Raw genomic sequence first — 26,533 nt, forward strand, 5'->3', positions numbered from 1 at the left:
TGTGTGTGTGTGTAGGGCGGGGAGTGGGGGGATGGGGTGTGCGTATGGGAGAACAGGGTGGGAGGCTGGGTAGCGGGATTCCCCACGGAAAAGCAGCCCAATCCCTCCCCCCGGCCTGTTCGAGACCCTGAACCGAAACAGGAGGCAGGACGCCCCTGGCCGGGAAGCGGCCCCAGCCCGGATTTCCCTAGCGGGTGGGGCTGCAATGACTCATCCCCCTCCCCCTTCCCCCAGTTTCCTTGTTTGCATTTCTCCTCCCGGCCACGTGGCGGCCGGTGCAGCCTCTCGCCGCGGCAACCCGGACACCCTGGCCCTGCTGCCCCGGCACACATCCCAGGGCTGCTCCTGCCCCCGGGGTTTCTCAGGGCTCCGGCTCGTGCCCGCTCTGCGTACCCGAGTCGGGACTCCACCCCTGCGGGTCCCCTGCCCTACGCCCTCCCCTACAGTAAGGCCCGGCGTCTCCTCCCCGCCCCCTCAGCCCGTCCGGGAGGGGAAGGGGGCGGGCAGCACAGGGGGTGTGACAGCTCCCGCCCGGACCAGTGCCAGCTGCAGCCTTGCTTCAGTGCCCCGTGCCAGCTGGCTCTTTCGACTGGGACGGAGGCGAAGTCTCGGGGCTCCTTGTCGCTGGGGGAGGGGGGACTCCCCCCCCCAAACCCCCAGCCCTCTACCCACCCAAGAGGAGCTTCTCCACCCAGCTCTGCCTCTGGCTGTTCTGGTAGCCGGGCTAGCTGGAAATTGGCTCTGGTCACTGCGCCTGGAACTTAGAAGCCCCCTCCAGGATCCCTCTATTGGAGCTGCCGGTGCTCTCCGGGGGTCTCCTCAGCCTTTTGCTAGAGCCTGCATGGTTGGGCGAGCTTGAGAAGGAACATGAAGGTGGGTAAGGTGGGGGGCAGGGGAAAGGACTAGAAGGAGAGGAAGCTGACACGGTGGGGAGTTTGGGTGGGAGAGAGAGCGTTGGGCAGGCGTGAGGGAGGAGGGGAGAAAAAGTGCTTGAGCTGAAGCTGCATTTCTGGGGGATCCAGTGAGTCCATCGCCTCATGCTGGGAGGTGGTGGAGATCCCCACAGGGACTTGGGCAGCGGGGTGGGGCAGAAGTCCAAAGAAGACCGGGAAGGAGCGCCCGATCTCCCGCCAGCTGGAGACCCCTAAGTGCGCCAGACCGGCAGGCCCCAGTGAAGGTCTTCCTGTCCCTCCCCCTGCTCCTGGCAAGGTTGCAGCACCACCGCCGGACCAGTCCAGCATACTCTAAGGAAGTGGTGCTGTCTGGGGCAGTTGTGCCCTGGTCTAGCTGCCCCAGCCCCATGGCTGTCTGCCTTCCTCCTCTGGTCACAGGTGGGCTGGCCAGGTGAAAGCCGCTGGCAGGTGGGCCTGACTGTGGAGGACAGCCCTGCTCTGGGAGCACCACTGGTGGGAAGCCTTACAGACGTGGTGGCAGAGGGGACCCTGCTCAACATGGTGCTGAGGAGGATGCACAGGCCCCGAAGCTGCTCCTACCAGCTGCTCCTGGAGCACCAGCGCCCCAGCCGCATTCAGGGGCTTCGCTGGGTGAGTGCCAGTTGTTTGCCCAGGCCAGGGACCAGAGCTGGAGGGGGACCTGGTCTGGGAGCATGGGCCTATTGCAGTTGGCCCAGTTTGCTCTGGGGGAGTAGGGGTTACTGCCGAGTGGACAGTGGGTCAGGCAGCTTGGCTGCAGTGTGTGGGGGTGGCTCACACAGCTGTGCCGAGTGTGTCTGTGTGCGTGTGGTGCCCAAGTGCCCCCTTTCAGAATTGGAGGGAAGAGGCAAGGGATTTGTCGTTTATCCATCACCTCTCCGCGCCTTGGGTTAGGTGCTTGTGTGCTCTCCAGGTGGGGGTGAGAGTCATGCATGAAATACTGGAGGCCAAGTCAAGTGGGGGTGAGGTAAGCTTGATTGCTGTTCTTGATACATCACCGTGGCAGCATTCTTACTGAACTGCATGGATTCTTTTCGATCTTGGGGCGAGGTGGTCATGTGAACACTGCTTGGCATCTGGCTTTCGGGAGGAGGGGCTCAGGGAAGGATTCTGAGAAGTTTGGAGAATCTGAGATGACTAGAGCTCCCTTTGCCAGTGAAGAAAACCTCTGGAGCTACAAGGGTGAAGGAGAGAGCAGGAGGGGAAAATGGTGGGGTGGGGTGCAAGATAATGGTTGCGGGATCCAAATCAGCAGAGAAGCTTTTCCCAACCACTAAGACCTACTAGAGTGGCTTCACCTGAGACTGAGTGTTTTTATGTGTGCCCATCCGTGTGTGTGTGTGGGGGGGTGCTGAGAGTGCACTTGGATAAAGGGGTAGAGGGGTGCTGGGGAAGCAGGAGCGGATAACAGACTTGGGAGAGCTCATCTCTTATGGACAAGTCCCTCGGAGTAGAATGACCACCACCTTCTGTCTCCTTTTTCCTACTTCTCCCAACCAGTATTTATATTTACCAAAACATGAGGCCGAGTTGAGAAAATAGACCCACCAACATGAGGGAGTCCTCCTCACAATCTGAATTGATAGGAGAATCTAGGTAGCAGTCCCCCAACCCTTCCCTCCCAGGGTCTTTCTGATAAGGGGCCTCTTGGGTCTGGGTCCTGCTCAAGATGGGGCTGTAGAGGGCCAGGGGAGCCAGTCACTCCTGGGCTTAGCTGTCTCCCCTACCTTCTCCTGGTCACTGGCAGTGTCTATTGCTTGGAGCCAGTGAGCTGGAACACTCCCTCCCTCCTTCCCTCTCAGGCTATAATTACTTGTGCATTTCCTGTCCCCTTCCCAGCTTGTAGAGGCAAGGTGGGGATTGGGGGGAAGGTCAGGTGCCAGGACAATGAGGTCACTGGAGGATCCCTTGGGACCCAAAGTCTGGGAGGGGATGGAGGAGGCCGCCAGGCTGTCTCCTGACTCCCTCAGCCCCCCAGAATGGAAGGGCTAGTGTGCTTAGGGAGGCCGGAAGGGTGGGGGTGAAGGTTGCTGGAGTGTAAATGGGGTCAAAGCACAAAAACAAGGCTGCTCCCCTGCCATGGAGGAGAGCAAATGGGGACTGGTGATTAGAGGGAACTTAGATTTTTAGGGCTAGGGACAGGGGCCATACCCTCTCTTGACGACTGTCTCTGGGGAATGGGGGTGGGGTGGTTTCATCCCACTGCGTCTGTGTTTAAGAGGCCTTGGGTACCTGTAAAGCTGTACTTCTGATCTCTGATGATTCCTTTGGTCCATGAAAAGCTCACATGAGGGACAAATGCCAGGCAGGGAGTATGTATGCACAGGGTGGAGGGTGATGTGAAGTGGTGGAGCCCAGAGTCCCAGGAGGATAGTGTTGGGAGTGATACAGGCCATGCCTACCTCTTAGAAAACCAAGGGAGAAACCCACCAACCTCTTGAGGGCTGAAGAGGGCACTTTCTGTTCCTACTCGACCAGGACAAGTGAGAACAAAAGCAGGTTACAGCAGGAGGGCCTGAGGTTAGACACAGAAAGGACTTACCAACCCTGGCAAAGGTGACCTTGGAATGGGATGGAAGTATATCTTCTTTGAAAAATATGAAGGGGAGAGAAGATTAACTGGTGTCTGGGAATGAACAGAGGGATCCATCTGTTTAGAAGCAGGGGGCAGGATCAGGATGACCTCTGGTGGGTCCTACGAGCTCAGAGAAGCCTGGGATGCTTCTCTTTGATTGTTTTGGGGGTGGTGTCTTTGTGCTGTAACTCAGAAAACATCCAACTTGTCCAAATAATGGTAGTAGGTAATAGTTATCTAGTATTTATGTCCTAGGTACTATTATAAGAGCTTTGCCTTTATCATATTAAATAATCTCACAAAAGCCCTATGAGATAGATAGTAATGTCATCAGCTCATTTGAAAGATGCGAAAACAGGCACAGAGAGGCTAAGTGACAGGTCTGGGGATACACAGCTGCTAAGGGACAAAGCTGGGTAATCTGGCTGCAGAGTTCAAGCTCAGGATATACTTCCTCTTGCTGCAGATGGTAACACTGACACCCTAAAGCATCCCCCCACCCCATGCATCCTTTCCCTGTTCTACCACTCATAGCCCTGGCCTGAGACCCTAGCCATGGCCTAAAGGAACTGGTCTGACAGGTCCCCATGTGCCTGTCTGGCTCTGTGCCTGCCCTACTAGTGGGACTCTGACACTCAGTGACAGGGAGGGACGGTGTCAATGGTGCCAGGGGAGCTAGCTAGCACCTCCTCTTCTACCCTGAGTCCTTCCTGTCCAGGCATGAGAGGAGGCGGTGGTCAAGGGCCTTTATCTTAACTCATACCAGCTACTTCTTTCCAACTGAGAGCCCATAAGCCGACATTCAGATTAGGGACAGGGTCAACCAAAGAACATTTCTTGCACTGTGTCTGGGTAATAGGTGCCCATCATGAAATAATGTAATTGAGTTAAGTTATTTAACATTTATTAAGCAGTTACTACAAGCCAGGCACTGCTCCGTGTGCTTTCTATTATTGACTTGTTTGATCTTCATAATAACTCTACAGGGTAGGTACTGTTATCACCAACTCCATTTTATAGGTGAGGAAACTGAGGCACAGAGAGGTTAATAACAGCCCAAGGTCACAGCTGGTAATGAGAGAACCAGGATTTGAACCTAGGGATTCAGTTCTGGAGCCCACACACTTGACCACTGTCCCTGAATAGTACCCCTGCCCTGATCCTAGGACGTTCCCAGTGCACAGGAACATGGTAGGGGCCCAGAGGGACTATAATGAACCTTGTTGAACCTAGTGTTTTCCAAGCTTACTTGCCTATGGAACGGTCCTGAGGGCAGAATACCTCTACTATCTCAGTTTCCATGGCACAGTGTGGGAAATATGGGGTAGGTGCCATGGAGATGGCAGGACATTGTGGCTAAGTACATGGGCTTTGGAACCCGACAGGCATGGTGTGAATCCTGGTACTTCCGTTTACCAACTCTCAGGGCAGGTTATATAACCTCTGAGCCTCCTTCTCTCTAATGTTTGAAATAGGAGACAAACACCTACTTTCAGACTCTGCCTTGGTAGCAGCTATTCACTAGGATCTTCCATTTCTAAGCAGTGTGTGACTCTGGGTAAACTACTTCATCTCTGGGCACCTGCTTTCCTAGGCAAAATGAGAGGGAGACCTTTAGGTCCCTTCCTCAGCTCTGATTGGTCAGAGCCTCCAGCCTCTGGCCCTTGTGCTCATCCCCTAAGGCAGGACAGGAAATGGTTTAAGCAAGGCCCGTGGAACTGGGATCTGGGTTGTGACCAGTCTGGCCACATGACTTGGCACCTCCCCTCCTGATATGCCCTCTGGGGTCAGAATAATACCAGGAAGGGAACAGTGCTGAAGCCTGGGTTGTGGGCATCAACGGGGGTTGGGGCAGGGACTGGGGCCACCTGGGCATTTTGAAATGAACAACAACAAGTCATTAGCATTCAGCACTGTTTGTTCTGACACAGGGGCTGGCTGGGTAGCATTCCTGCCCTTCCTCCTATCCTGACTCCTCCTCCTCCTCCTCCTCCTCCTCATTTCCTGTTGCTAAGTCTCCAGAGCTCTGTCTGGCACTGGGCTGAGCCCCATGACCCAGGCAGGGATACCCTTGGGACACCTAGTGACTTCCATCCAGTGCTGGGCCAGGCACCTATACACATCAGACCTCAGGCCTCTGCCTGGCGTACGGTGGGTGGAAGACGCTGGGACCGGGGAAGGAGTTCTGACCCTAGACCTGGTTATACCACAACTCCCCAGCCAGGTTTTTTTTCAGGGACCTGAGAGCAGATGGGAAAGCAAGAGAGAGTACTGGTAAGAAGAAGGGGGAAGAGAGAGGCAAGAGGCAGGTGTGGTGGGTGGAGTGAGACCAAGAATGTGAGCACTTCTGGTAGGAACTCGAGTTTATCCATGGCTATCTGGCTGTCCCAAGTATGTGTGACTGAGTTATCTGGGGCACTTCACCTCAAGAGTTTTGTTTCCTCATAAATCAAAGAGGACAGATAATACCTGCCCTGCCTAATTTACATCTGATCCTGTTTAATATGGGATCAGAGGGAATCACAGAGATGGTCATGCTTTGTAAACTGTAAAATGTTCTGCATTAGGGAGGTTTCTTGGAGGGTAGGACATCCTGTCCAGAGATGTCTGCAAATTCTCATTCTCAGGTGGCAGGAAAAGAAGCGTCGGGAGGGGGCTTGCATGGTCCATATCCCAGGGTGCACAGGCTGGGGAGTCCTAGATGGCTCGATTGATACCAGAGGCAGGAAACGTTGTTAGCCAATGTTTCTACATAAACCCTGTCTTCCGGAGCCCATCCTGTGTGCCACCAGGCCTTACTCACTCTTTGCAGGTTATAGACTAGCAGCAGCATTTCAGAGAAGAAAGGGGCCTTCCAGCAAGCAGCCGCCCTTTGCTGCACAGATGAGTAATAATAGCTAACATGTACATACAACTGTATGCCAGGTAGTGCCTTGAGCATTCGATATGTATTAACTCACGTAATCCTTTGAAAAGCCTGAATTGGTATCATGAGTGTTTTATAGATTTTAAGGACAAGGAAACTGAAGCAGGGAGAGCTTAAATCATATGTTTGGGGTTAAACCCCTAGTAAATGGAGGAGTAGGGATTTGAATCCAGGAGCCTGGCTCCAAGGTTTGTGATAACTACCAGGCTACACCGAGGCCCACACAGGGCAGGAGGTTGACCCACAGTCCTGTGGTCGGGGATGAATGCTGGCTGGATACTAGGCCTTGTGACCCCAGCCCAGGAGCAAGTATTCCAGGCCTCCTAAGCCTCTCACTACCTGGCCCGTCACGGGACTTCTTATCTCACAGCCTCATGTTCTTCTAGGTGTGGTTTACCTGGGAGCCTGGACACACCTGGGCCCTGAGTAAGCAGACGGGAGATCTTGAGGTTTTCAACTGTGGGGATGCAGTGCTTGGATCTGGAAGAAAGACAAGGGTCTGGTGATAGGGTAGTGGGGTGGGGACGAGGTAAATGTCAGGCACATGGGATGCTCAGTGAGCATTTGTTTACAGTTGTCCTCCCTTATCCACAAGGGATACATTCCAAGACCCCCAGTGGATACCTGAAACCGTGGATAGTTCCAAATCCTATAGATACTATGTTTTTACCTATACATACATACCTTTTCACTTAAAGGAAGCACTTTATGGTTTTTCTTTGGCATGTTTGAATCACCAGTGTCACGACTCTTGTGTTTTGGAGCCATTATTAAGTAAAATAAAGGTTACGTGAACATAAGCACTGGGATACCATGACAGTGGATCTGATGTCTGGGACGGCTACTACTAAGTGACAGGCAGGTGGCTCGAGTACTCAGTGTGGATATGGTAGCCCAAGGGATGATTCACGTCCTGGGGGACAGCGTGAGATTTCATCATGCTACTCAGAATGGTGCACAACTTAAACCTTATGAATTGTTTATTTCTGGAAATTTCCATTTAATTATTTCAAACCACAGTTGAATGCAGGTGACCGAAACCTCAGAGAACAAAACCACAGACAAGGGGATACTACTGTATCTGGTGAATGAGTGGCTAAATGGATGTGTTAAGAGTCAGGGACTGGATAAGGGGTGGGAAAAATGGAGGAAAGAGCTCTAGGAGTCGGGTTTGAAGGCCTGGCGCTAACACGCAGACTCTTCCCACTGCCCTCAGACGCCTCTCACCAACAGCGAGGAGTCCCTGGATTTCAGTGTGAGCCTGGAGCAGGTATAAGCCTGAGGGTGGGGCTGGGAGGGGACAGCATGACCAGGGGGTCAAGGCCTGAGCCAGCTGTGCTGCTTCCTCTTCTAGGCGTCCACAGAGCGGGTGCTCAGAGCTGGGAAGCAACTGCATCGACATCTCCTGGCCACCTGCCCGAACCTCATCCGAGACCGAAAGTACCATCTTAGGCTCTATCGGTGAGTGGAGGCCTTGCCTGCCTCCTCACCCACCCCCTCTATTTCTCTTCCTTTTGTTCTATTCCAGGCATCTGGGCCTGGCTCTACTAGCAGAACTGGGGCTGGGTCTAAGAATGTGCCTTTCGGATGGAAAGTGCCTCCCTCTCCCTTCCTGCCACTTGAGTCTCCTTTTTTTCTGTCCCTTTCAACTTTTATAGGCAGTGCTGTTCCGGCCGGGAGCTGGTGGATGGGATCTTGGCCCTAGGGCTAGGGGTCCATTCCCGGAGCCAAGCTGTGGGAATCTGCCAGGTGCTGCTGGATGAAGGTGCCCTCTGCCATGGTGAGACTGAACTCAGGGCCGGGCACCCGGGGCCAGGCAGTCCTGCAGAGCAGGTGTCTGGATGTGAGGAGGGGTGGGCATTGCAGTGGGGCCTCATACCTACACGGCCTAATTTCCTCTTCTCTACCACGCCGGGGCCTCTGCCCCCCAGTGAAACACGACTGGACCTTCCAGGACCGAGACACCCAATTCTACCGCTTCCCTGGGCCAGAGCCGGAGCCAGCAGGAGTCCACGAGCTGGAGGAGGAGCTGGTCGAGGCCATGGCCCTGCTCTCCCAGCGGGGGCCTGACGCCCTGCTCACAGTGGCGCTGCGAAAATCGTGAGTCAGCACTCTGCACCCTGAGACCCAGGTCCCACGTGCCTCCCAGACTTCATGGTTCTCAGTTTCATCTCTGAGGGGAACCCTTACTTCTTGCTGAGGGAAAGGACCCTGGGTGGACTAGAGGCCTGAGCTCTGGTCTGCATTCTGCCACAGACTTACTGTGTGATCTCAGCCCTCCTTCCTGGTAGTGAACCTGTTTCTTCCTCTGTAACGGAGGGTGCAGGGCATGTGGCCTCCTAAGACCCTGCCCACTTTGAGAGGCAGCAGTGGCCGAGAGAGGATGGCCTTTGGAGTCTGCAGGCAGGTCTGGGTTCAAATTCCGGCTTCATTAGCTACTAGCTGGGTGACCTTGGGCCTCTCCCTGCCAGCTTCCTCTTCTGTCCAAAAAGGATAAGAATACCCACGTCATGGGGTTGTCATGAAGGCAGGTTGAGATGATGCATGTGAAGCACTTAGTCCCATATCTGGTACAGAGTGTGTACCTGGAAAAGGCCGGCTAGTTACTGATAACAATCCCTGCTGAGGCACTGGCTGGCCCCAGGTCCATGCTTGGTGGGTGAAGTGGCCCTTGACCCTGGCCTCGGGCCCACGATTCATCCTTTTCTTCCTGGCCCTCCCGTGCCTAAAGCCCAGGGCAGCGCACAGATGAGGAGCTGGACCTCATCTTTGAGGAGCTGCTACACATCAAGGCTGTGGCCCACCTCTCCAACTCGGTCAGTTCGCAGGGCCCTACCCCGCCCTTTCCCCAGGAGCATCCTCTTCCTGTGACCACCCCTAGGGGGCTCCAGCTGCTGGGCTAGATGACACTTCCCACCTCTTCCACCTATGGCTTAAGAATTTCTATCTGATTTCCTGCCCCGGCATCCTTGTCTGAAAACCCTCCGCCTCTCTTAGCCCATTTCCTTCCCTTGCTTTTGTTTCCCGCCGAATCTCAGGCCACCCAACCTGGCCATTCTCTCCCCCTGAGCACTCGTGTCTTTGGACCCTACCTCTTCACCCTCTGGACTCAACCACTGACCTACGTCTCCCTGCCCTACAGGTGAAGCGGGAATTAGCGGCAGTTCTTCTCTTTGAACCACACAGCAAGGCAGGGACTGTATGTAAGTCAGAGAGCTGAGGAGCGCTGGGCACGGGGTGTGGGGTGGGGCCTGGACGTGGGCGGAGGGCGCAGAGAAGAGCTGGGTGCCAGGGGTGGGTCTGATCTCTACTTCTCTCAGTGTTCAGCCAGGGGGACAAGGGCACCTCATGGTACATTATCTGGAAAGGATCTGTCAATGTGGTGACTCATGGCAAGGTGAGTTCTCCCTTCCTCCCCAGCCCCCTGGGTTGTAACTGCTCCCTGGCCCATGTCATCGTGGGCAGTGCCTTTGGTGGACCCAGGCTGCCGATCCCTGAGGTCTTCTGCCCTGGTGCTTCTCCCTACCATGGGTCTGTTTCACGAAGGCTGGGGGGTGCATGGGCTGTGACCAAGGCCTGACCACAGGGGCTGGTGACCACACTGCATGAGGGAGATGACTTTGGACAGCTGGCTCTCGTGAACGATGCGCCCCGAGCGGCCACCATTGTCCTGAGAGAAGACAACTGTCATTTCCTCCGCGTGGACAAGCAGGACTTCAACCGCATCATCAAGGTGCCATTGCTGAGGGTGGGGAGGGACAGGGACATGGCAAAGACACTTCCCTGGAGACGTGATATGGGGCAGGAAGAGGGACCAGGGAGAGCCTGTGAGGAGCAGGAGAGAGAGCTCAAAGATGGTGGCTGGAAGGGAGCATGGCCTGGGTGCTCGAGGAGGTGGGGGTGGTGGGGCTACAGAGGGATGCAGGACTAGGGTGCCGGGGGCCGTGTAATGGAGAGGGAGATCATGGATGGGAGCCGGGGGGGGATGGGCTGGAGGAGGGGCTCAGGCTCCACGACGACAGGGGTGGGAGTGAAGGAACATCTGAGCTGTGGGTGCTGAGGGGGGTGGTAGAAGGGCTGAGGGTCCTTGTGGGGCTCAGGGTCTGGAGTGGGAGAGGTGAAGGGAGAGGCCTTATATTGGGGAAAGGAGTCATGGTGTGTGCTGAGCACCAGGTGTGGCTTGTTCTCTAGGATGTGGAAGCAAAGACCATGAGGCTGGAAGAACATGGCAAAGTGGTGTTGGTGCTGGAGAGAACCTCTCAGGGCGCTGGCCCTTCTCACCCCCCAACCCCAGGAAGGAACCGGTAACACACGTACCATGCTCCCACTTCACCCCTTCTCCTTCCATTTCCCAGGTTTTACTCCCTCGCCCATGTCATAACCCTGAATGTTGGCCTCCTGGGGGTGGAGAGGCAGCCAGGAACTAAGATGCACCCCCAAGGTGGGGCAGGGCTGGCAAATAGGGAAGAGTGATATGACAGATTATTGATGCGCACCCGGGCTGTGGGAGGGGGCAGTGGTGGCACAGACGCTTGGAGTGGCCATTTTCGCCAGGTACACGGTGATGTCTGGCACCCCAGAGAAGATCCTGGAGCTGCTGCTGGAGGCCATGCGGCCTGACTCCAGTGCTCATGACCCAACAGGTAGGGGCAGGAGACACCCTGCCTGCTCTCTGACTAATTGGGTGGTCAGCACAGGCTGGGAGAAGGCCAGGCATCTGCATCTGACGTCATCGGGCGCTGGATTGTTATGTGGGGCCAGCGGGCAGGAAGTCCTCATTCCTGTGTTCTTGGCTTGGGTGGGGAACGTGGTCACAGGGGCTGGGCATTGCTGGTACCTTGCTCGTGGTAGGACTGGGCGATGGACACCCCAGCTGTACCTGTACCTGTGCTTAGTGGACTTGACCTTTGAAGCCCCGCCTGTCCCTACATCCCCACCCTACAGAGACATTCCTCAGCGACTTCCTCCTGACCCACAGCGTCTTCATGCCCAGCACCCAGCTCTGTGCTGCTCTCTTGCACCAATATCCTTTTTACCTCAGGGCGACTGGGATGGTGTGCAGAGTAGGGAGAAGGAATTGCTCACAGCATGGCTGTGCCAAACCTTCTGAAGTACCAGGCGCATGCCAGGCCCGGGTTGTCAGCAGGCCCTGAGCATCCTGCTCCTCCTTGACCCAAGGCATAAAGGGTGATTGGACGTTGTGGTTCCCTTGACTGGTGCCCACCTTTCACGTGGAGCCCGCAGGGGGCAGTGAGCAGGAGCGCAGCACCTACATCTGCAACAAGAGGCAGCAGATCCTGCGGTTGGTCAGCCAGTGGGTGGCCCTGTATGGCCCCATGCTCCACACTGACCCCGTGGCCAGCAGCTTTCTTCAGGTACCTGGGAGTGAGGCAGGGCTGGACCAGGCTGCCCAGGCGGACAGCATCTCAGTGCATCTTGGCTCTTCCCAGAAACTCTCCGAGCTGGTGAGCAGGGATGCCCGGCTTAGTAACCTGCTGCGGGAGCAGTGGCCAGAGAGGCGGCGGCACCACAGGTGATGCTTTGGCTCTCAGTTAGCTTGTCACATGCAGGCTGGGCAGTGCCTCGGGGGCTGAGAACACCAGCTCTGGACTCAAACACGTGGCTTTAAATCCAGGCTGCACCACTTAGGGCCGTGCTGCCCTGAGCACATTACTTGCCTCCCTCTCAGGGCTTTGGGTTCTTGTCTGTAAATTGGGAGCGCACTTACCTCATTGCCTGGATGGGATGAGTTACTGCACGTTCGCGGCTCAGAGCAGTGCCTCGCCCGTGGTGTGTGCCATGCAAGTGTTGGCTGTGGTTGCTCATTTGTCTAGTTCTGCCCATTTCGATTAGTTGGTCTCACCTGTCCTCTTGCTGTTTTCACTCTCACATCACATGCTCAGCCATTTTCACACATCACAGTCATCCGTGTGTCATTCTCCTATTTCAAGTGCACCTGCTATTCTCACTTCCTCCATTCTTCACATGTTTATTATCGAGCACCATTGGCGCCGGTTCCTTCTTGCCCCACCCAGTGAATTTCCTAGAGTCTACCTTCCCCTTCCCAGACATCTCCATGGGGCAGCTTGAGGTTCAGGGAGAGCTCCCTGGAACCAGTGCCTGCTCCACTTGACACCCAGGTCCAGTCCCTCTTGAACTCCTTTTCCATCCCCTACTGGCCTGGGAAAATCACAGAATCCAGAGTCCCGGTTTCAGCCCCGGCTTTGCCCCTTTCCAGATAATGGTCACCTAGAGCCTCGAGCGAGGGTGGTTGGGATCCAGAACACAAGGGTTCTGCCCCTGTGAGATCCTGCCTGCAGGGGTCTCTGGCCTCCAGTCTCACCTCCTTTCTTATTTGCCCCATAGGTTGGAAAATGGCTGTGGAAATGCATCTCCTCAGATCAAGGTGTCTGCTCTGAGTTGGCTCCTCATGTCTGTTGGCCCCAGCTTCTTTCCTCTGCTCCTCCGGGGACCATATGGCCCCTCTTTCAGCCCCCATCTGAGGGGCTCTGTGTGGACAGGTTCCCCATGCACAGACCCGCCCTTGGATCTGGGATGGGTGTTCACATGGGCTGCGTGTGGTGCTGGGGCCAGGTCCTACAGGGACACAGAGGTCTAAGGTCACCCCTCCACTGCACCCCAAGGGGCTTCTATTCTGTGTGGGAGGTAATTTATGCTCACACTTAGAGCAAGTTAGCAGTTCTCACCTGGGAGGTGAGACACGGTGCCTGAAGGCAGCCTCTGACACCCAGCCATTCCTGCCAGAGGAAGGCAGGTCCTTCCTGGGAGCCAGAGGTACCCAGTGGCAGGGGTCCTGGGGAGCAAAGGGGAACAAGAAGAGGGGACAAGCTAAGAACTGGTTGAGGAATGGTGAGAGAAAGGACTTGAAAGGTAGGTTGGGGCTGGTTCTAATGAGTGCTGCTTTGGGAATAAAGTCCAAATGCCTCACCTTGGCCTTCCAGGGTCCCCGTGCCCAGCTGCCTCTTTTATTTCATCCTGTCCCGCTTCTCCCTGTCGGAGATGCTTATGGGTTTTTTTTTTTTTTTTTCTTCTATAGACGAAACTTGTTCCCACCTCACAGCCTGGAACTTTCTCTCTCTGGTTCTTTGCCTACTGGGATCCTTCTTATCATTTTGAGCTCAGCCAAAATGTTGGGTTCTCAGGGAGGTCCCCTCCCATCTCTCTATCCAGAGCACCCCCCTCCCACTGGCCACTGCCCTCGAAAGTGTCCACTTTGATTTTCTTCAAAGCATTATTACCACATGGAGTTGTTTTATTTGTCTAGTTGCTTATTGGTTGTTAATATCTGTCACATCCCACTAGACTGCTGACTTCACATGTGAGGGGCCTTGACCTCTGTTTCCCCTGGGCTCGTGGCACCGGCCTATGGCTGACGCTCAGGAACCAGCATGGAATGGCTCTCATATGCCGGGCACTGTGCTAGGAGCTGACATACAGTAGTGGCCTGGGAGAGCCACCCTTGGCCTTGAGGGCCTTACAGTCAAGCAAGGCACAGAGCTGCTGAATAAACTCATGCTATCTAAGGGCCAAGACAGGAATCTCTGAAAGCAGGGAAGGGAAGGGCTGGCTCAGGGTCAGAGATGGGGACAGCATCCTGGGAAGTGACTGCTGGAGCTGAGAGCTGCAGGGTGAGGTTGGAGGGAGAGGAAGACTCTATGCAGGTATGAGGAGCAGGGGAGCCCGCCCATTAAGAGCCCTGGAGGAGGGTGTGCTAGAGGGCACCCAAGAGGAGACCAGGGAAGCGAGCAGGGGCCAGAGCATGCAGGGCCCTGTGGACCATTGTGAGGGATTTGGTCCTTATCCTCAGAGCAATTGAGCCATTGAAGGTATTTGAGCCAGAGACTGACAAGATCAGATTTGTGTCTCAACTAGGTCAGCTAAGGAGCCTGTGCTTATCCACCAGACAGCGATGGCCTTGAGCTCTGTTAGGAAGCTTCACCTGGCTCTGGTCAGGCAGAAAGTTTGGGCCGTTGTAACAGATAAGGTGTGAGGATATGTGGGGGGTTGGCCTGGGCTGGGGAGGGGAATGCAGAGAAATGCGTTTCAAAGGACAGTCCTAGGACAAAGTGACAAGCTGTGGGGAAGAGGAGGAGGCAGGAGCCTTGAGGCCAGGAGAATGACCAGCGGGAGTGGTCTGGGAGGCAGGGTGAGGGATCTGAGGGATGTGCTCAGTTTGGGGTGATGGAGCACAGTTGCAAAAGGATCCAGGAGGCACTTGAGACCATGGCTTGGAAGAGAGTTCAGTGCTGGTGGTGTTTTGAGAGAGAGAGAGGTGCTAGAGAGGCTGTGAAGAACTTCAGAGAGAGCTCTGACATTTGGAAATCTCACAAAGAACCATGGGCTGAGGTCTGAAACCGACCTGCCACATTCAGAACTGGGAGGGTGAGAGTTAGTGCAAGAGTTGGAAAAGGCAGTCGGGGTGGGCAGAGGGACGGGGTGGGCAGAGGGACCGTGTTAGGGAAGCCTTTGCCCAGCAAGGGCTGCCCCATCAGCCCACTGTGGTTGAGGCCCACGGAGGAAGGGTTGTGGGGTTTGACAGGGCAGTTGACTCAGTTGAGTGTTGGTGGATAAGACCACAGAGGGAGGGAGGAGCAGGTTAGGATTCCAGCAGGGCTTTGCCTTGGGGATGTTCTTAACCTCTCCGAGCCTCATTTATGTCATCTATAAAATGGGAATAATAGTGTTTTTGTCAAATGGCTATTGTAAACATTTAGATCCTTAGAACTAGCCTGTACTTAGCCCGGCATGTAGCAAATAGCAAACTAGCAAATGGCGGCTGAGGGAGGAAAAGGAAGAGAAAACCAGGGTCAATACCTGAGGTGTGTTCATATTAGAACAGCTCTGGGCCTATTGGCAGAAGGGTTAAATACACACAGAGGGCAGGCATGCACTTGTTCTTAGCTCTGTTCTGTCTCTCTTGAAGCCTCAGTCGTCAGCACCTTACCTGACTCAGGTTCATGCAGCAAGCAGAGCCTGCAGGGGTTGTGCATGCTATGTGGGTCCTATGCTTTTGGTGACAAAGGCCCCTCCCTGGCCCTGCATGCTGTCATCTGTGTCCTCTGGGTCTTACTTTCTCTCTCTCTCCCAGGCCCGGAACATGACTGCTTGGCTCCCCAGCCAGGACGAGCCCCTCCCCAGCAGCAACTGTGCCATCCGAGTTGGGGACAAAGGTTGGTGGTCTGAACCAGCCAGCGCATAGCCCACACACTGCTGTCGTCATCCTTGACTGTGCTGTGCTTAGTGGAGGATGGCATGCTGTTCTCCTTGGGGCCTCAGTTCTAGATTCCCCGTCATCTCAGCTCAGGGCCTCCCACTTGCTCTGTGCAGCCTGCCCACTCAGGCTTCTCAGCACCCTTGGCCACCCTTGGGCCCCCTCCTACTGCTTGCTGCCATCTCCCTCCTGGTGTGAGGGGACCAAGCAGCCGCTTCCCACAGCTTAGCCTGATCTTCCTCTCCAGTCTCCTATGACATCTGCCGGCCGGACCACTCAGTACTAACCCTGCAGCTGCCTGTTACGGCCTCAGTGAGAGAAGTGATGGCAGCGTTGGCCAAGGAGGACAGCTGGACCAAAGGGCAGGTGCTGGTGAAGGTCAACTCTGCAGGTGGTGAGTTGTGTCTCTGGGTAGGATGGCCCCAAGGTGGGGGGGGCCTCAGAGCCATATCTAGATGCCCTGAATTAAGATCATTATCATGTTTATCATCATCCATGTTAACACCATGATGGCTGGTGTTTATGGGAGGTTGATGACGTCTCTTCAAAGTGCTTTATGTGTGGTGCTCAACAGCAGGAACTCTGGAGCCTGCTGCATTTGGCCCCAGCCTTTAGCCCTCTGTCTGTAGGCTTTTGGGCAGGGTTACTTCATCTCCCCATGCTCTGTTTCATCATCCGGAAAGTAAGGATAAGAGTGCCCACATCATAGAGAGTTGTGAGCACTAAATGAGCTTGTCTGTGGAAGTGTTTAGAATGGTGTCTGACATATAGCGCTCTGTAGGTATTAGCTGCTACTATTATTATTATCATTCTTATGTATTCATTTAACCCTAATAGCAATCATATGAGATAGGTACTTTTCTCCTATTTTCAGATAAGGAAACTGAAGCTCAAGGGGATTAGGCAATTTCCCAAGCTCACATAGGGAGAGTATTGCTAGCCTTTGAATTTAAGTAGTCTTCATTCATAAGTCAGTCAGCAAACATATTTGAGGGTCCGCTGTGGGCCAGCAATGTCTTAGGAGCTAGAGGTGCCATGGCAGGTAAGATAGAGCAGCTTGATGGTTAAGAGCATAGACCATAGATTCCCAGACCTGTGTTGGAAGCTGAGATTCATTGCTTCCTAGCTGTGTAATCCTGGGCAAGTTGTTTAACTTCTCTGAGCCTCCATATCCTGTCTTCCAAATGAGCACTATAAGTGAATGTATCACACAAGATCACCGTGGCTATTAATGAAATGCTGTGTGTTAAGCACTTAGCATGGAGCCCGCCTGGCACAAAGTCAGTGCTTAGAACAGGGAAGCATAAGGGTTGTTAAGACCTGCCTTTGGAGAACTTGGGATGTTAAAAACCACTGTTGTTTGTGAAGAATGCAGCCCAGGTCTGACAGCTGGAGCCCAGGGTAGGCTAGAATTAGGGACATCCAGAGAATAATAGTACGGAGTGGAGACAGAAAAGCAAAGCCTTCTCCCTTCAGGAAAAGGGATGAGAGGATGAGGTCACCTGTGCCTTTGTGCACTCTGGGAAGCATTGCCCTCTGGTGGCCACCTGGAGAGTTGCGGTTGCCCAAAGTCAGTATTTATTGAAACCCTTCCGTGTGCCAGGCACTGTTTAGTGCCCTGATCTCAAGATTTTTTGATTGATACACTTGTCAGTAACCAGTATTTTACTTAACCGCCCCCACCCGCTATGTGTATATTTGCTTATAAGTCATATACCTAAATTCTTACCCTACCATTATGTAATTATAAAGCTGCACACAAAATAGAGAAGCACAACATGAGAAAAGGAAATTCAAATAGAAGAGCTAATATTTTTTCCTAGACACATGGATGGCATTGTGTACCTTACTTTGGAGTCTAGGGACTGGGGGCTCAAACATGACTAAAAACACAGTCCCAGTCCATAGGAGCTGATGAAAATCGACACCAAGACTTCTCTAAGGCATTTCCCAATTTTCCAGAGCTTTTATTTACATCACATACTTATAGCCACTATTTTCATAAATTGCCTCATTTGATTATGCATAGTCAGGGCAAGACTTATTGTCTCCATTTGACAAAGGAAGAAACGGAGGCTCAGGAGGGCTCCCACTCTGCCCGAGATCTTCCTGTCTCACTAAGCATCCCCTTTCATCCTCCTTGGGTATGCTGCCCTGGTCAGGGTGGATGTGTAGGCATGTGCACCTTTGCATTTAGAGCATCTGCCCAGGTCTCTAACCCTGATATTGGGAGAAGAGACCTTCCGGCCTCCCAAAGGGAATCCCCACCCCGCCTCCAGCTGTTTCCTGGCCTCACTCCTGTCCCCACTTAGCACAGCTTCTGCTCTCTTTGCAGATGCCATTGGCCTTCAGCCAGAGGCCCGTGGTGTTGCCACATCCCTGGGGCTCAACGAGCGGCTCTTTGTTGTCAACCCACAGGAAGTACATGAGCTGGTAGGGATAGGCAGTGTGCCAGGGCCCGGGGAGGATCTGTATTTTGGGGGTAGTAGGGGCGGGTGCTGAGGCAGGTTCACAGAGAAGACCGAGGGGGTCCTGGCTCTGGCTGCTGCTGGGCCCTAAAGGGAAGAAGAAAGAGTGGGCCTCAGCTGATGGGGGAGTCCAAAGGATGGGGGAGGGGGAGAGCTAGTTGGGAGCTCTCAAGGAGAAGAAAGACCTGCCTCGTTAGGGGTTCCCCAGGGGACAAGAGCCCTACAAGGAGGGGGTCCCAGCACTGGGGAGCTGTAAGGAAGATGCCTCCTTGGGAAGTCCCATCCGTCAGAAGCCCCTCCATTCCCTGTAGCACCCTTGTTCTCCCCAGCACTCTTCTGATCATGGGCGCAGAGTCTGTCCAAAACTCCTTCCTTCAACATGGCACCTTTTCCCTGGATCTTTTGAGCACCCCACTGAGTACTCCCCCACTTGCAGACACCACATCCAGAGCAGCTGGGGCCCACCGTTGGCTCAGCTGAGGGGCTAGACCTGGTGAGCGCTAAGGACCTGGCAGGCCAGCTAACGGACCATGACTGGAACCTCTTCAACAGTATTCACCAGGTGCGGGGAGCAGAGCTGAGGGGAGGAGAGCAGGTGGCGGGGCACCCCGCCTGGTATACACTGATCTCTCATGCTGCCTCCCACCCAGGTGGAGCTGATCCACTATGTGCTGGGCCCCCAGCATCTGCGAGATGTCACAACCGCCAATCTGGAGCGCTTCATGCGTCGCTTCAATGAGCTGCAGTACTGGGTGGCCACGGAGCTGTGCCTCTGCGCTGTGCCTGGCCCACGGGCCCAGCTACTCAGGAAGTTCATTAAGCTGGCGGCTCAGTGAGTGCCTGCAGGGGTCCATGGGATGTGTGGAAGAGTCCTGAGGCCACTTTTTATTAACCCTGCCCCATCCCTGGTCTGTATGTTGCCAAATCTTCTATCCCCTTGCTTCCCTGGGTCCCTGAAGCCTCTGCCTCCCCATCCCATCCAGCCAGCCTCAGACGCCCCAAGCCTGTCTGTTATCTGGATGAGGGGCTCTGTGGGTATGGCTGTGCCCCCTGAGAGTCTCTGGGTCTTCTGCCTACAGCCTCAAGGAACAAAAGAACCTTAATTCCTTCTTTGCCGTCATGTTTGGCCTCAGCAACTCGGCCATCAGCCGCCTGGCGCGCACCTGGGAGGTAGGTGTGACTTGGAGGGGTCGGCCAGGGCCTCCTGCCCACCCGAGGTCAGGTCCCCATGCTTGTCCTGGGAGTCCTGTTGGGGAAGGGGTTCCCATCTGAGAGCAGTGACAGCTCCATGTCCCTGTCCTTCTCAGAGGCTGCCCCACAAAGTCCGGAAGCTGTACTCCGCCCTTGAGAGGCTGCTGGTGAGTGTGGGGACTTGGCTTCTCCCTCCAGAAACCCTGATTCTTGGCTTCTCAGCAGCCCCTCTACCTGACTTTGGTCACTTCTGGGATTCCCAGCCCTGGGTCAGGGACCAGTTCCCTTTGGCCTGTGAGTTTGGGAAGCTGGCTGAGGATTGGGGTATTTAGCATATTGAGGGGCGGGGTGGGGACATTTGCTGTGGCTGTGAGGTCCTGTGTGAAGACCAGGATAGGGCCTGGGGTCTAAGGTGTCAAGGGTGCATCAGGGGGATGCTGGTATCCAGCTGACTTGCCTCAGGACTCAGGAAGCAGCTCCAGGCATCAGCATCCACGGTGTGCCAGGGCCTGTCAGCGACCTCTCAGGAAACTTGAAACCCCTGTGGGCCAGACAAGGGCAAGAGATGAGGAAAGAGTTGAGGAGCTGAATGCTCAACACCCAGGAGTTGTTGTTGTTGTTGTTATTTTGACAGTGTTCAGGAGAGAACTGGCACAGAGATGCTTTTATCAGCATCATTCTGGGAGCTCTTGAGAAAAAAAATCACCTCATGTGGCTCAAGAGTTTCAAAGGGATTTACCCACCAGAGAGAGAGAGAGAGAGGAGGGAAGGAGAGAGGGAGAGGGAGAGACCCATGAAACTTTAGGGCCCCTATGACTAATGGCCATGAAGCTTCCTTGGGGGCTCATTGGAAGCCGGGAAGCCACATGCACACATGGCCTTTCCGCCTGCTGCAGATCCTGCCTTTTTGAGATCTGGGGCTGAGGAGGAGCTGAGCTCCACGGGGATGGGCATATGGCCCTCCTTGTTGGCATGGGGCATTTGGTTGTGTTGCGCTGTAAGGTGGGTTATGGTGTGGGGGGTCTGCCTTCTCTCACTGTGGCTTCTTCCTTCACAGGACCCTTCATGGAACCACCGGGTGTATCGACTGGCTCTCACCAAGCTCTCCCCCCCTATCATCCCCTTCATGCCCCTTCTTCTCAAAGGTAAGGGGACCAGTGCTTACCTTCCGGCCCCATTCCATCCACCGCAGTGGCTATCTGTATGTTTACCTAATACCCTCTGAGTGATTTCAATGTGCAGATACCGTGGGGAGCACAAAGAGGAATTAGGAGTTCACTGGCTAGAAGCAGAGTTAGGACATACAAACAGATATCGATGACATGAGATACAAGGACACTGCTCCAGGGAGTCAAAGGGAAGCCAGAGGAAGAGGGCCATACAGGGTGGGACAGGCCCGAAGCTCCCCATTATTGACCCTTCACCTTTGCTGGGCTACAGAAAGGGGAAGGAGTTTGGGGACCTTTGAGCAAAACCCAACTCTTTGCAGACATGACCTTCATCCATGAGGGAAACCACACCCTAGTGGAGAATCTCATCAACTTTGAGAAGATGGTGAGTTCAAGGAGAACTGCCACTGGTATGGGTTGGGGGATATAACTATGGCCTTGGAAGGGGCAGGGGGTGGGAGAGAGTTTAATGTTATTAATAATATGAATATGAATGCTTATTTTCAAATAGTCCCTGCCTTATTCCATTGCATCCTGGAGGGCCTGGTCTCTATTGGGGGTGCTGGGGTGATAGCTTCAACTATCTCACCCTTCGGTGAGAATCCCTGCTAGGGCTCTCCCTCTATAAGCCCTTCTTAACTCCTGTTCTTTCTGCTACCTGGTCCCCGCTGGGCCTCTGTGTGTGTTGGGGCAAGGCAGACATGACCCCACCTCTTACAGCCTCCTAGTCAGTCTCTAGGAGCACCCTGCTCAAAGGGAGTTTGGGTCCCCAGCTGCCCCACAGCCCAGGCCAGGCTTCTGCTCTCAGGCCTGGTCTCACATCCTTGGCTCGTTCACAGAGAATGATGGCCAGAGCTGTGCGGATGCTGCACCACTGTCGAAGCCACAGCAATGGTGAGAGGACTGGTCCCCCTGGGTAAGAGCCCCGTGACAGCTTGGCCCCGTCTCCCTGACTCTCTGCTCTCCTCCTACCCAGTGCCTCTCTCACCGCTCAGAAGCCGAGTCTCCCACCTCCACGAGGACAGCCAGGCGGTGAGGATTTCCACATGTGAGTAGGGGCAGGGTGGGTGCTAATGACTTAGCCATGGCAGGCAGGTACAGTCACTCATGTAGATTATGCTGATAACTTCACGTCATCTCTGTGAGGCAGGTAGAACCGTATCCCAACTTAAAGATGAGCAAACAGGCTTGAACGTTGAAATGACTTGTAGAAGGCCACACTAGATAGCAATAGAACTGTGACCCAGGCCGTCTTACTCCAAACCTGCATTTTTTAAAATTGGTGCCTCAGTTGCATGAAATGGGGTTAATCACAATCCACAGTTCATACCACACTGTCATCATTAGCCCTTTATTTTAGTATGTATGTATTCTTATAATATGACCATCTCTGGAGCCTATCCAAGTTTGAGCACACTGACAATAACGTACGTCTCTCTATGTGATGTTCCCTCTCTTGTCCCCTTGCCTCCCCACTCATGGTATCCGCTATCCTAAATTCTGAGTTATCCATTTCCCTGTTTTTAAAAATAGATCCATCATATATGTACACACAGACATACATGCATGCATATCTTTCAAATGTCTCGTATAATACGTATATAAAACGACAAGAAAATATTCTTTCGTTTTAATTGTTCTTGAACTTCGTAAAAGGGGTATTATGCTCTATGTAGTCATGGGGACCTGCTTTTTGAGTCTGTGCTCTCAACCACAGTGCTTTTCTGCCCCTAGATCAGTGCGAGGCAGGGGCAGCAGTCCTCAGGACTGGCAGTGGCAAGTGGCCAGGTGGGCGGTAGAGGGCAAGAAGGCCGATTTGCTCCTCGGAGGAGGAAGGATTGGGCTCTGCAGAGTGGTGTCTGTGCCCTCCCTGACTGCTCCCCCCCGCCCCCAGGCTCGGAGCAGTCCCTGAGCACCCGGAGTCCAGCCAGCACCTGGGCTTATGTCCAGCAGCTGAAGGTCATCGACAACCAGCGGGAACTGTCCCGCCTCTCCCGGGAGCTGGAGCCGTGAGGAGTGGGCTGAGGCTGGAATAGGCACTTCCTGTTGGCAAAGTCGTGGCACGCCCGGGCCAAGAGGCCCGCAGGCTGGCCACAGCTGGGCAGGGCTCTCCGCGGAGTGGACCCGAGGCCCTGGACTGGGCAGCACGGAGGCAGCCGTCCCTTGTGATGATTGGCCACCAAGGAGGACCTCTGAGTGGAATGATCCGGGGCCCAAGGCCAAGGAATGGGGGACAGAGAGGCCCTGGAGTGGGTGGGAGAGCGGAGCAGGCGCTGGGACTCTGTTCAATAGAGAGCTCTCCACACCAGGTTTTTTCCAGATTCTGTGCCTTATGGCTTTGTTGCCCATCCATCTCCTGGCCCCTGTGGTTTGTTTTCCGAATGGACTGGGAGAGTGTCTGCATGTGTGTGGCATGTGTGTGGCAGGGGCAGGGCCGGTTGTGGAGAGGGCACGGGAGGGGAGGGGGCCGTCCTGCTTTTCTTTCCATAGCATATGAGATAAACAGCTGGGTGTGGTCAGGGCTGTTTGTGCAGGAGTGGTGGTCCCTGAGGAGCCTTATTGTTACCGTAAATTAACAGAGCTGCCTGTGTTCTGAGGCCAGCCCTGTAGGGGTGTGGCAGAGAATGCTAGGAGCCGAGGAGGAGGTGCCGTGGCCTGGAATGGACCCAGAAAGGCTGACGGAGCAGCCCCACTGCCTGTGCGTGGTCTCTGGGACCGAGGCAGGGCTCTGGGTGGCTGACTGCTGTATAAACCTAATCACCCCTGGCCACAGCACCTGGCAGAGCCTGGAGCCCCTGTCAGTGGCCAGCCAGCCTAGCCCTCGGCTCTTCCCGGATCCCAGCTGATTCCACATCCTCCTCCGGCTCCACTTCCTGTCCCTCTGCTTAGAGTACATCGCCCTGTCCAGAGGAGCTCACGCTGGACTGAGAGGCCTCTATGAGGTAGCCAGGGATAGAGAGGCTTCCGAGGGGAGCCCATCCCTTGCTTAGGCCTAGCAGGCTTCCAGGAGGTCAGGATATCTTGTCAGTGATGAGAATGGTCCCAGAAGGCTGTCACTATTAAGTCCTCTCTTCAGTATATCCCAGGGGAACCAGGTACTTCGAGGACCCCTCCTGCCCAGGGAGCTCACCTGGTGAAGCTTCGGCAGGGCCTCCCTCCTCTCTGTTCCCTGTGGCACTGAGCCTGGTAGGGGGAGGTCTACTATCTGGCCCTGAGAGGGACCCCTCAGCCTTGGGATGACCCCAGAGTAGGTACTGAGCAGCAGGGCCCAGAGCACATGGAGGAAGCGGGGCCCCATACTTGCTCAGCGGGTACATCTGCCAGAGTTCAGGCTGGACACATCCCGCCTCCCTTCACCCCCACACTGCCAGACAGCCCATCCCCGTGCTCAAGGAGACATGCAAACTGCTTCTGGAAAGCATCAGGACTCAGCAGGAGGCAGCACAAAGCTGGCGTTAAAGCTCAGGTTTCTGAGTGAATTTGAATATGTCAATGAACAGTTCTCTGCCTCTATTTCTCCATCTGTAAGATGCGTGTGATGATCTCAGTCCAGTTCTTAGTGACAAACCAGTCAAATTGCAGCCCTGCGTCTGCAGCTGGGGTGACAGCCACAGGCAGTCCTGTGTCTTTGACTTGACGGATGGGCATCGTTGCCTTGGGTGAAGTTGGGCAGAGCCCACTCCCCAGGGAGGGCCTGGAGTAGAGCAGGTGACGGGTAACCAAGCCAGTTCCCCTGCCTGTGGACGGAGACAAAGTACCACTGGGCACAGAAGCTTCCAGAGCTGAGTAGTCACAACACGAAGCCTCAGCCTTGGTGAGTCAAACTCCTAGGGGCTTTCTTCTCTCTAAACCCATTCATTGTCTGTCAGGGTTTCACCAAGACCAGCCAGCTGGCTGTGGCCCTTTGCCATCCTTCCTTTCAGACTCAAGGGCGAGACCAGCCCTGTAACGATGGAAGCCAAGCAAGGTGGGGGCTGTTGTCCCCATCAGCAGTTTTTCTTTTCTTCTTTATGGTCACACCTACATCCTGATGGAACTTTGGCAACTTTCAAATCTCCCTTCAGCCTTGGACTGCCCTGCAACCTCCCAACTGCTTCAGTCTCTTGGGTGGGACACCTTTTGAGCCTGTTGGGAGAGGCCTTGGCAGGAGAACAGTGCCCAGAATGGCAGAAGGAAGGACGCACTGGGCACCAGAGGCTCCAGTGACTGGGCTGAGTCACCTCAGAGGAGGGAAAGGCTCCAGGCCTTGGTGACTCTTGCTCTGAGGGCTGTGTCGCCTTCTGTCACCCTGACTGCCCACATAGGAGTGGGTGGGGTAGCATTTTCTTGTGTCCGAGCAGCCCAGGCTGTGTGTAGGGGGCTTCCAGTTTGTGTCCCAGCTTCAGGAGAGCTGTGATAGGAGGAGGAATTTATAGGATTGTTGGGAGAAAAAAGTGTGAGATCAAGCCTTAAAAAAGGTCCCTTCCTTAAACAGAGATAAAGAAGAGAATGTATATTCTATGGGAGAGAACAGAATGGATGGGTAATTCCTCCTCAAATACTCATACGTCCCTGCTCCTCCTTTACCCTCTTATCCTTAGCTTCGCTGTGCAGGCCTGGGGCGGGCTGGGGCCAGGCCAGGACTCTAATTGTGGAGTGCACACCAGGAAGAGGCATGCCTCCAGCAGGCAGAGCAGGATCCGGTGAAGGGGTAGGGCAGGCTGGGGGGCCCCCGCTCTGGCTGCTCCAGCTCGTCTCCCTGGGATCCAGCCCTCCCCTCTATCCCCAGTCCCCTCCAAACAGGACAGACACTGAGATGGTGATCCAGCGCCCTCCCCACCACTGTTCTCAGTGTGGAGGTTGAGCTTGAGAGCGGGGAGCGTGTTAACCTGTTTTCACATTCCAGGTGGCTTTTGTGTTCCCAAAAGCCCTGGGCCTCTGGCTACTCTGCTTCCCGAGCTGCAAACATTAATCTTCTTGATATTGCTGTTATTCCCAGTATTTATCTTACGAATAGATTTGAATAGTTTTCATCCTTTCTAGCACACTTTCACTTCTATTATCCTATTTTTGCCCTGATGATAGGGCAGGTATTTTTACCCCTGTTTACAGTCAAGGAAACTGACGCACAGAAAGATTTGCCTAAGGTCACATCACTGGTTAATAACAAGGTGGACTGGTGAAGGAGCTGGATGTGTTTCAGCCATGTCCACACCGTGGCCTTGCTCACCCATGACTTTACCTCGTGCCCTGGACACCCCAGATGTAATCTCCCTGAACCCCAGCATTTTATAGACCCAGGCATATACATTCCTCTCTCCCTTCCTGCCTCCCTCTCTTCATTTTAGAATACTTACTGTGGGCTCGATAGGGGCTCCGTGAATGAGACAGGCGGTCCTGGTCCCTCATGGAACAGACCATCCAGCAGGCAAATGGCTGCAGAGTAAGGCCATCAGAAGGCACAAGATGCCAGCGGGCAAGTCCGGAGAGCCATAGATGCCTCGCTGCAGGGTCTCATTGCTCACCCCCCAGCATTTAGGCCCACAGATGCTCCCATGTTGGAATGCAGGTTCACAGCCCGTGCTGCCATGTTCCCGCAGAGCCCTGCACGCTAGCCAGCGAGGCTCTGCCTCCTAGAATTGAGGGTGTTCTCAGCTCCACAGTGGTACAAGCCACCAGATGTTCTGAGTATCAGGTATGGGGGTTGATAGCTGGGGCAAAATCTCTGACCTGGCAGTCCTTGATCCCTCCCTTCATTCCATGGACATATAGGCCAGAAAATAAATACTTTTTCAAAAATGTGTTCTTCTCCACAAAGTTCTGGGTTTCCCACACATTTGCCAGAGCTATGGGCTTGAACTAAGTAAGTGTCCACGCAGGCCTGTCTGGTTGCCCCAGCCAATTCCGGACACCCCTCTCCAAGGTTCTGGATTCTTTAAGACCTGAACCTTGCCCTCCTGCTGCCCACCCTGACAGAGTACCTGGGGATGAAGAGGCTTACTTTCTGGGGGACGGGCTGCTGCCATCCCTCCCGGCAGTGATGACAGCAGATCATTTTGAG

General features: G+C 54.5%; 1 protein-coding gene across 3 annotated transcripts; it reads left to right on the forward strand.

Moving 5' to 3' along the window:
- The first annotated feature begins 314 nt into the window (after nucleotides 1-314).
- RAPGEF3 (Rap guanine nucleotide exchange factor 3) lies at nucleotides 315-25,505 on the forward strand. Of its 3 annotated transcripts, XM_016124470.2 has the most exons (28): nucleotides 316-873; nucleotides 1,332-1,544; nucleotides 7,650-7,703; nucleotides 7,788-7,894; nucleotides 8,092-8,213; nucleotides 8,365-8,533; nucleotides 9,165-9,249; nucleotides 9,576-9,636; nucleotides 9,754-9,830; nucleotides 10,020-10,166; nucleotides 10,625-10,737; nucleotides 10,988-11,076; nucleotides 11,378-11,456; nucleotides 11,658-11,808; nucleotides 11,884-11,966; nucleotides 12,800-12,839; nucleotides 15,543-15,624; nucleotides 15,913-16,059; nucleotides 18,001-18,098; nucleotides 18,570-18,695; nucleotides 18,784-18,965; nucleotides 19,213-19,303; nucleotides 19,441-19,491; nucleotides 20,382-20,469; nucleotides 20,814-20,878; nucleotides 21,333-21,387; nucleotides 21,470-21,541; nucleotides 22,388-25,505. In XM_016124470.2, the coding sequence occupies exons 1-28, from the start codon at nucleotides 868-870 to the stop codon at nucleotides 22,504-22,506; spliced, it is 2,772 nt and encodes a 923-aa protein (XP_015979956.1). In that variant the 5' UTR covers nucleotides 316-867; the 3' UTR covers nucleotides 22,507-25,505. The 3 variants fall into 3 exon arrangements, with proteins under 3 accessions (XP_036092273.1, XP_015979956.1, XP_036092274.1); XM_036236380.1 differs by lacking the exon at nucleotides 7,650-7,703 and having other exon boundaries at nucleotides 315-873; nucleotides 22,388-22,798; XM_036236381.1 differs by lacking the exons at nucleotides 316-873; nucleotides 1,332-1,544 and adding an exon at nucleotides 1,559-1,899 and having other exon boundaries at nucleotides 22,388-22,798.
- Nucleotides 25,506-26,533: the final 1,028 nt, after the last annotated feature.

This window comes from Rousettus aegyptiacus, unplaced genomic scaffold (genome assembly GCF_014176215.1).
Source record: "Rousettus aegyptiacus isolate mRouAeg1 unplaced genomic scaffold, mRouAeg1.p scaffold_m13_p_2, whole genome shotgun sequence".
In the NCBI taxonomy this organism is placed as follows: Eukaryota; Metazoa; Chordata; class Mammalia; order Chiroptera; family Pteropodidae; genus Rousettus; species Rousettus aegyptiacus.

What these genes read in the sequence shown, in the direction of transcription:
- RAPGEF3 (XM_016124470.2), top strand. An exon ending in ATGCATCTCCTCAGATCAAG is followed by an intron (nt 12,840 to 15,542) that starts GTGTCTGCTCTG and finishes TCTCTCTCCCAG; the next exon opens with GCCCGGAACATGACTGCTTG. An exon ending in TCTTCAACAGTATTCACCAG is followed by an intron (nt 18,696 to 18,783) that starts GTGCGGGGAGCA and finishes CCTCCCACCCAG; the next exon opens with GTGGAGCTGATCCACTATGT.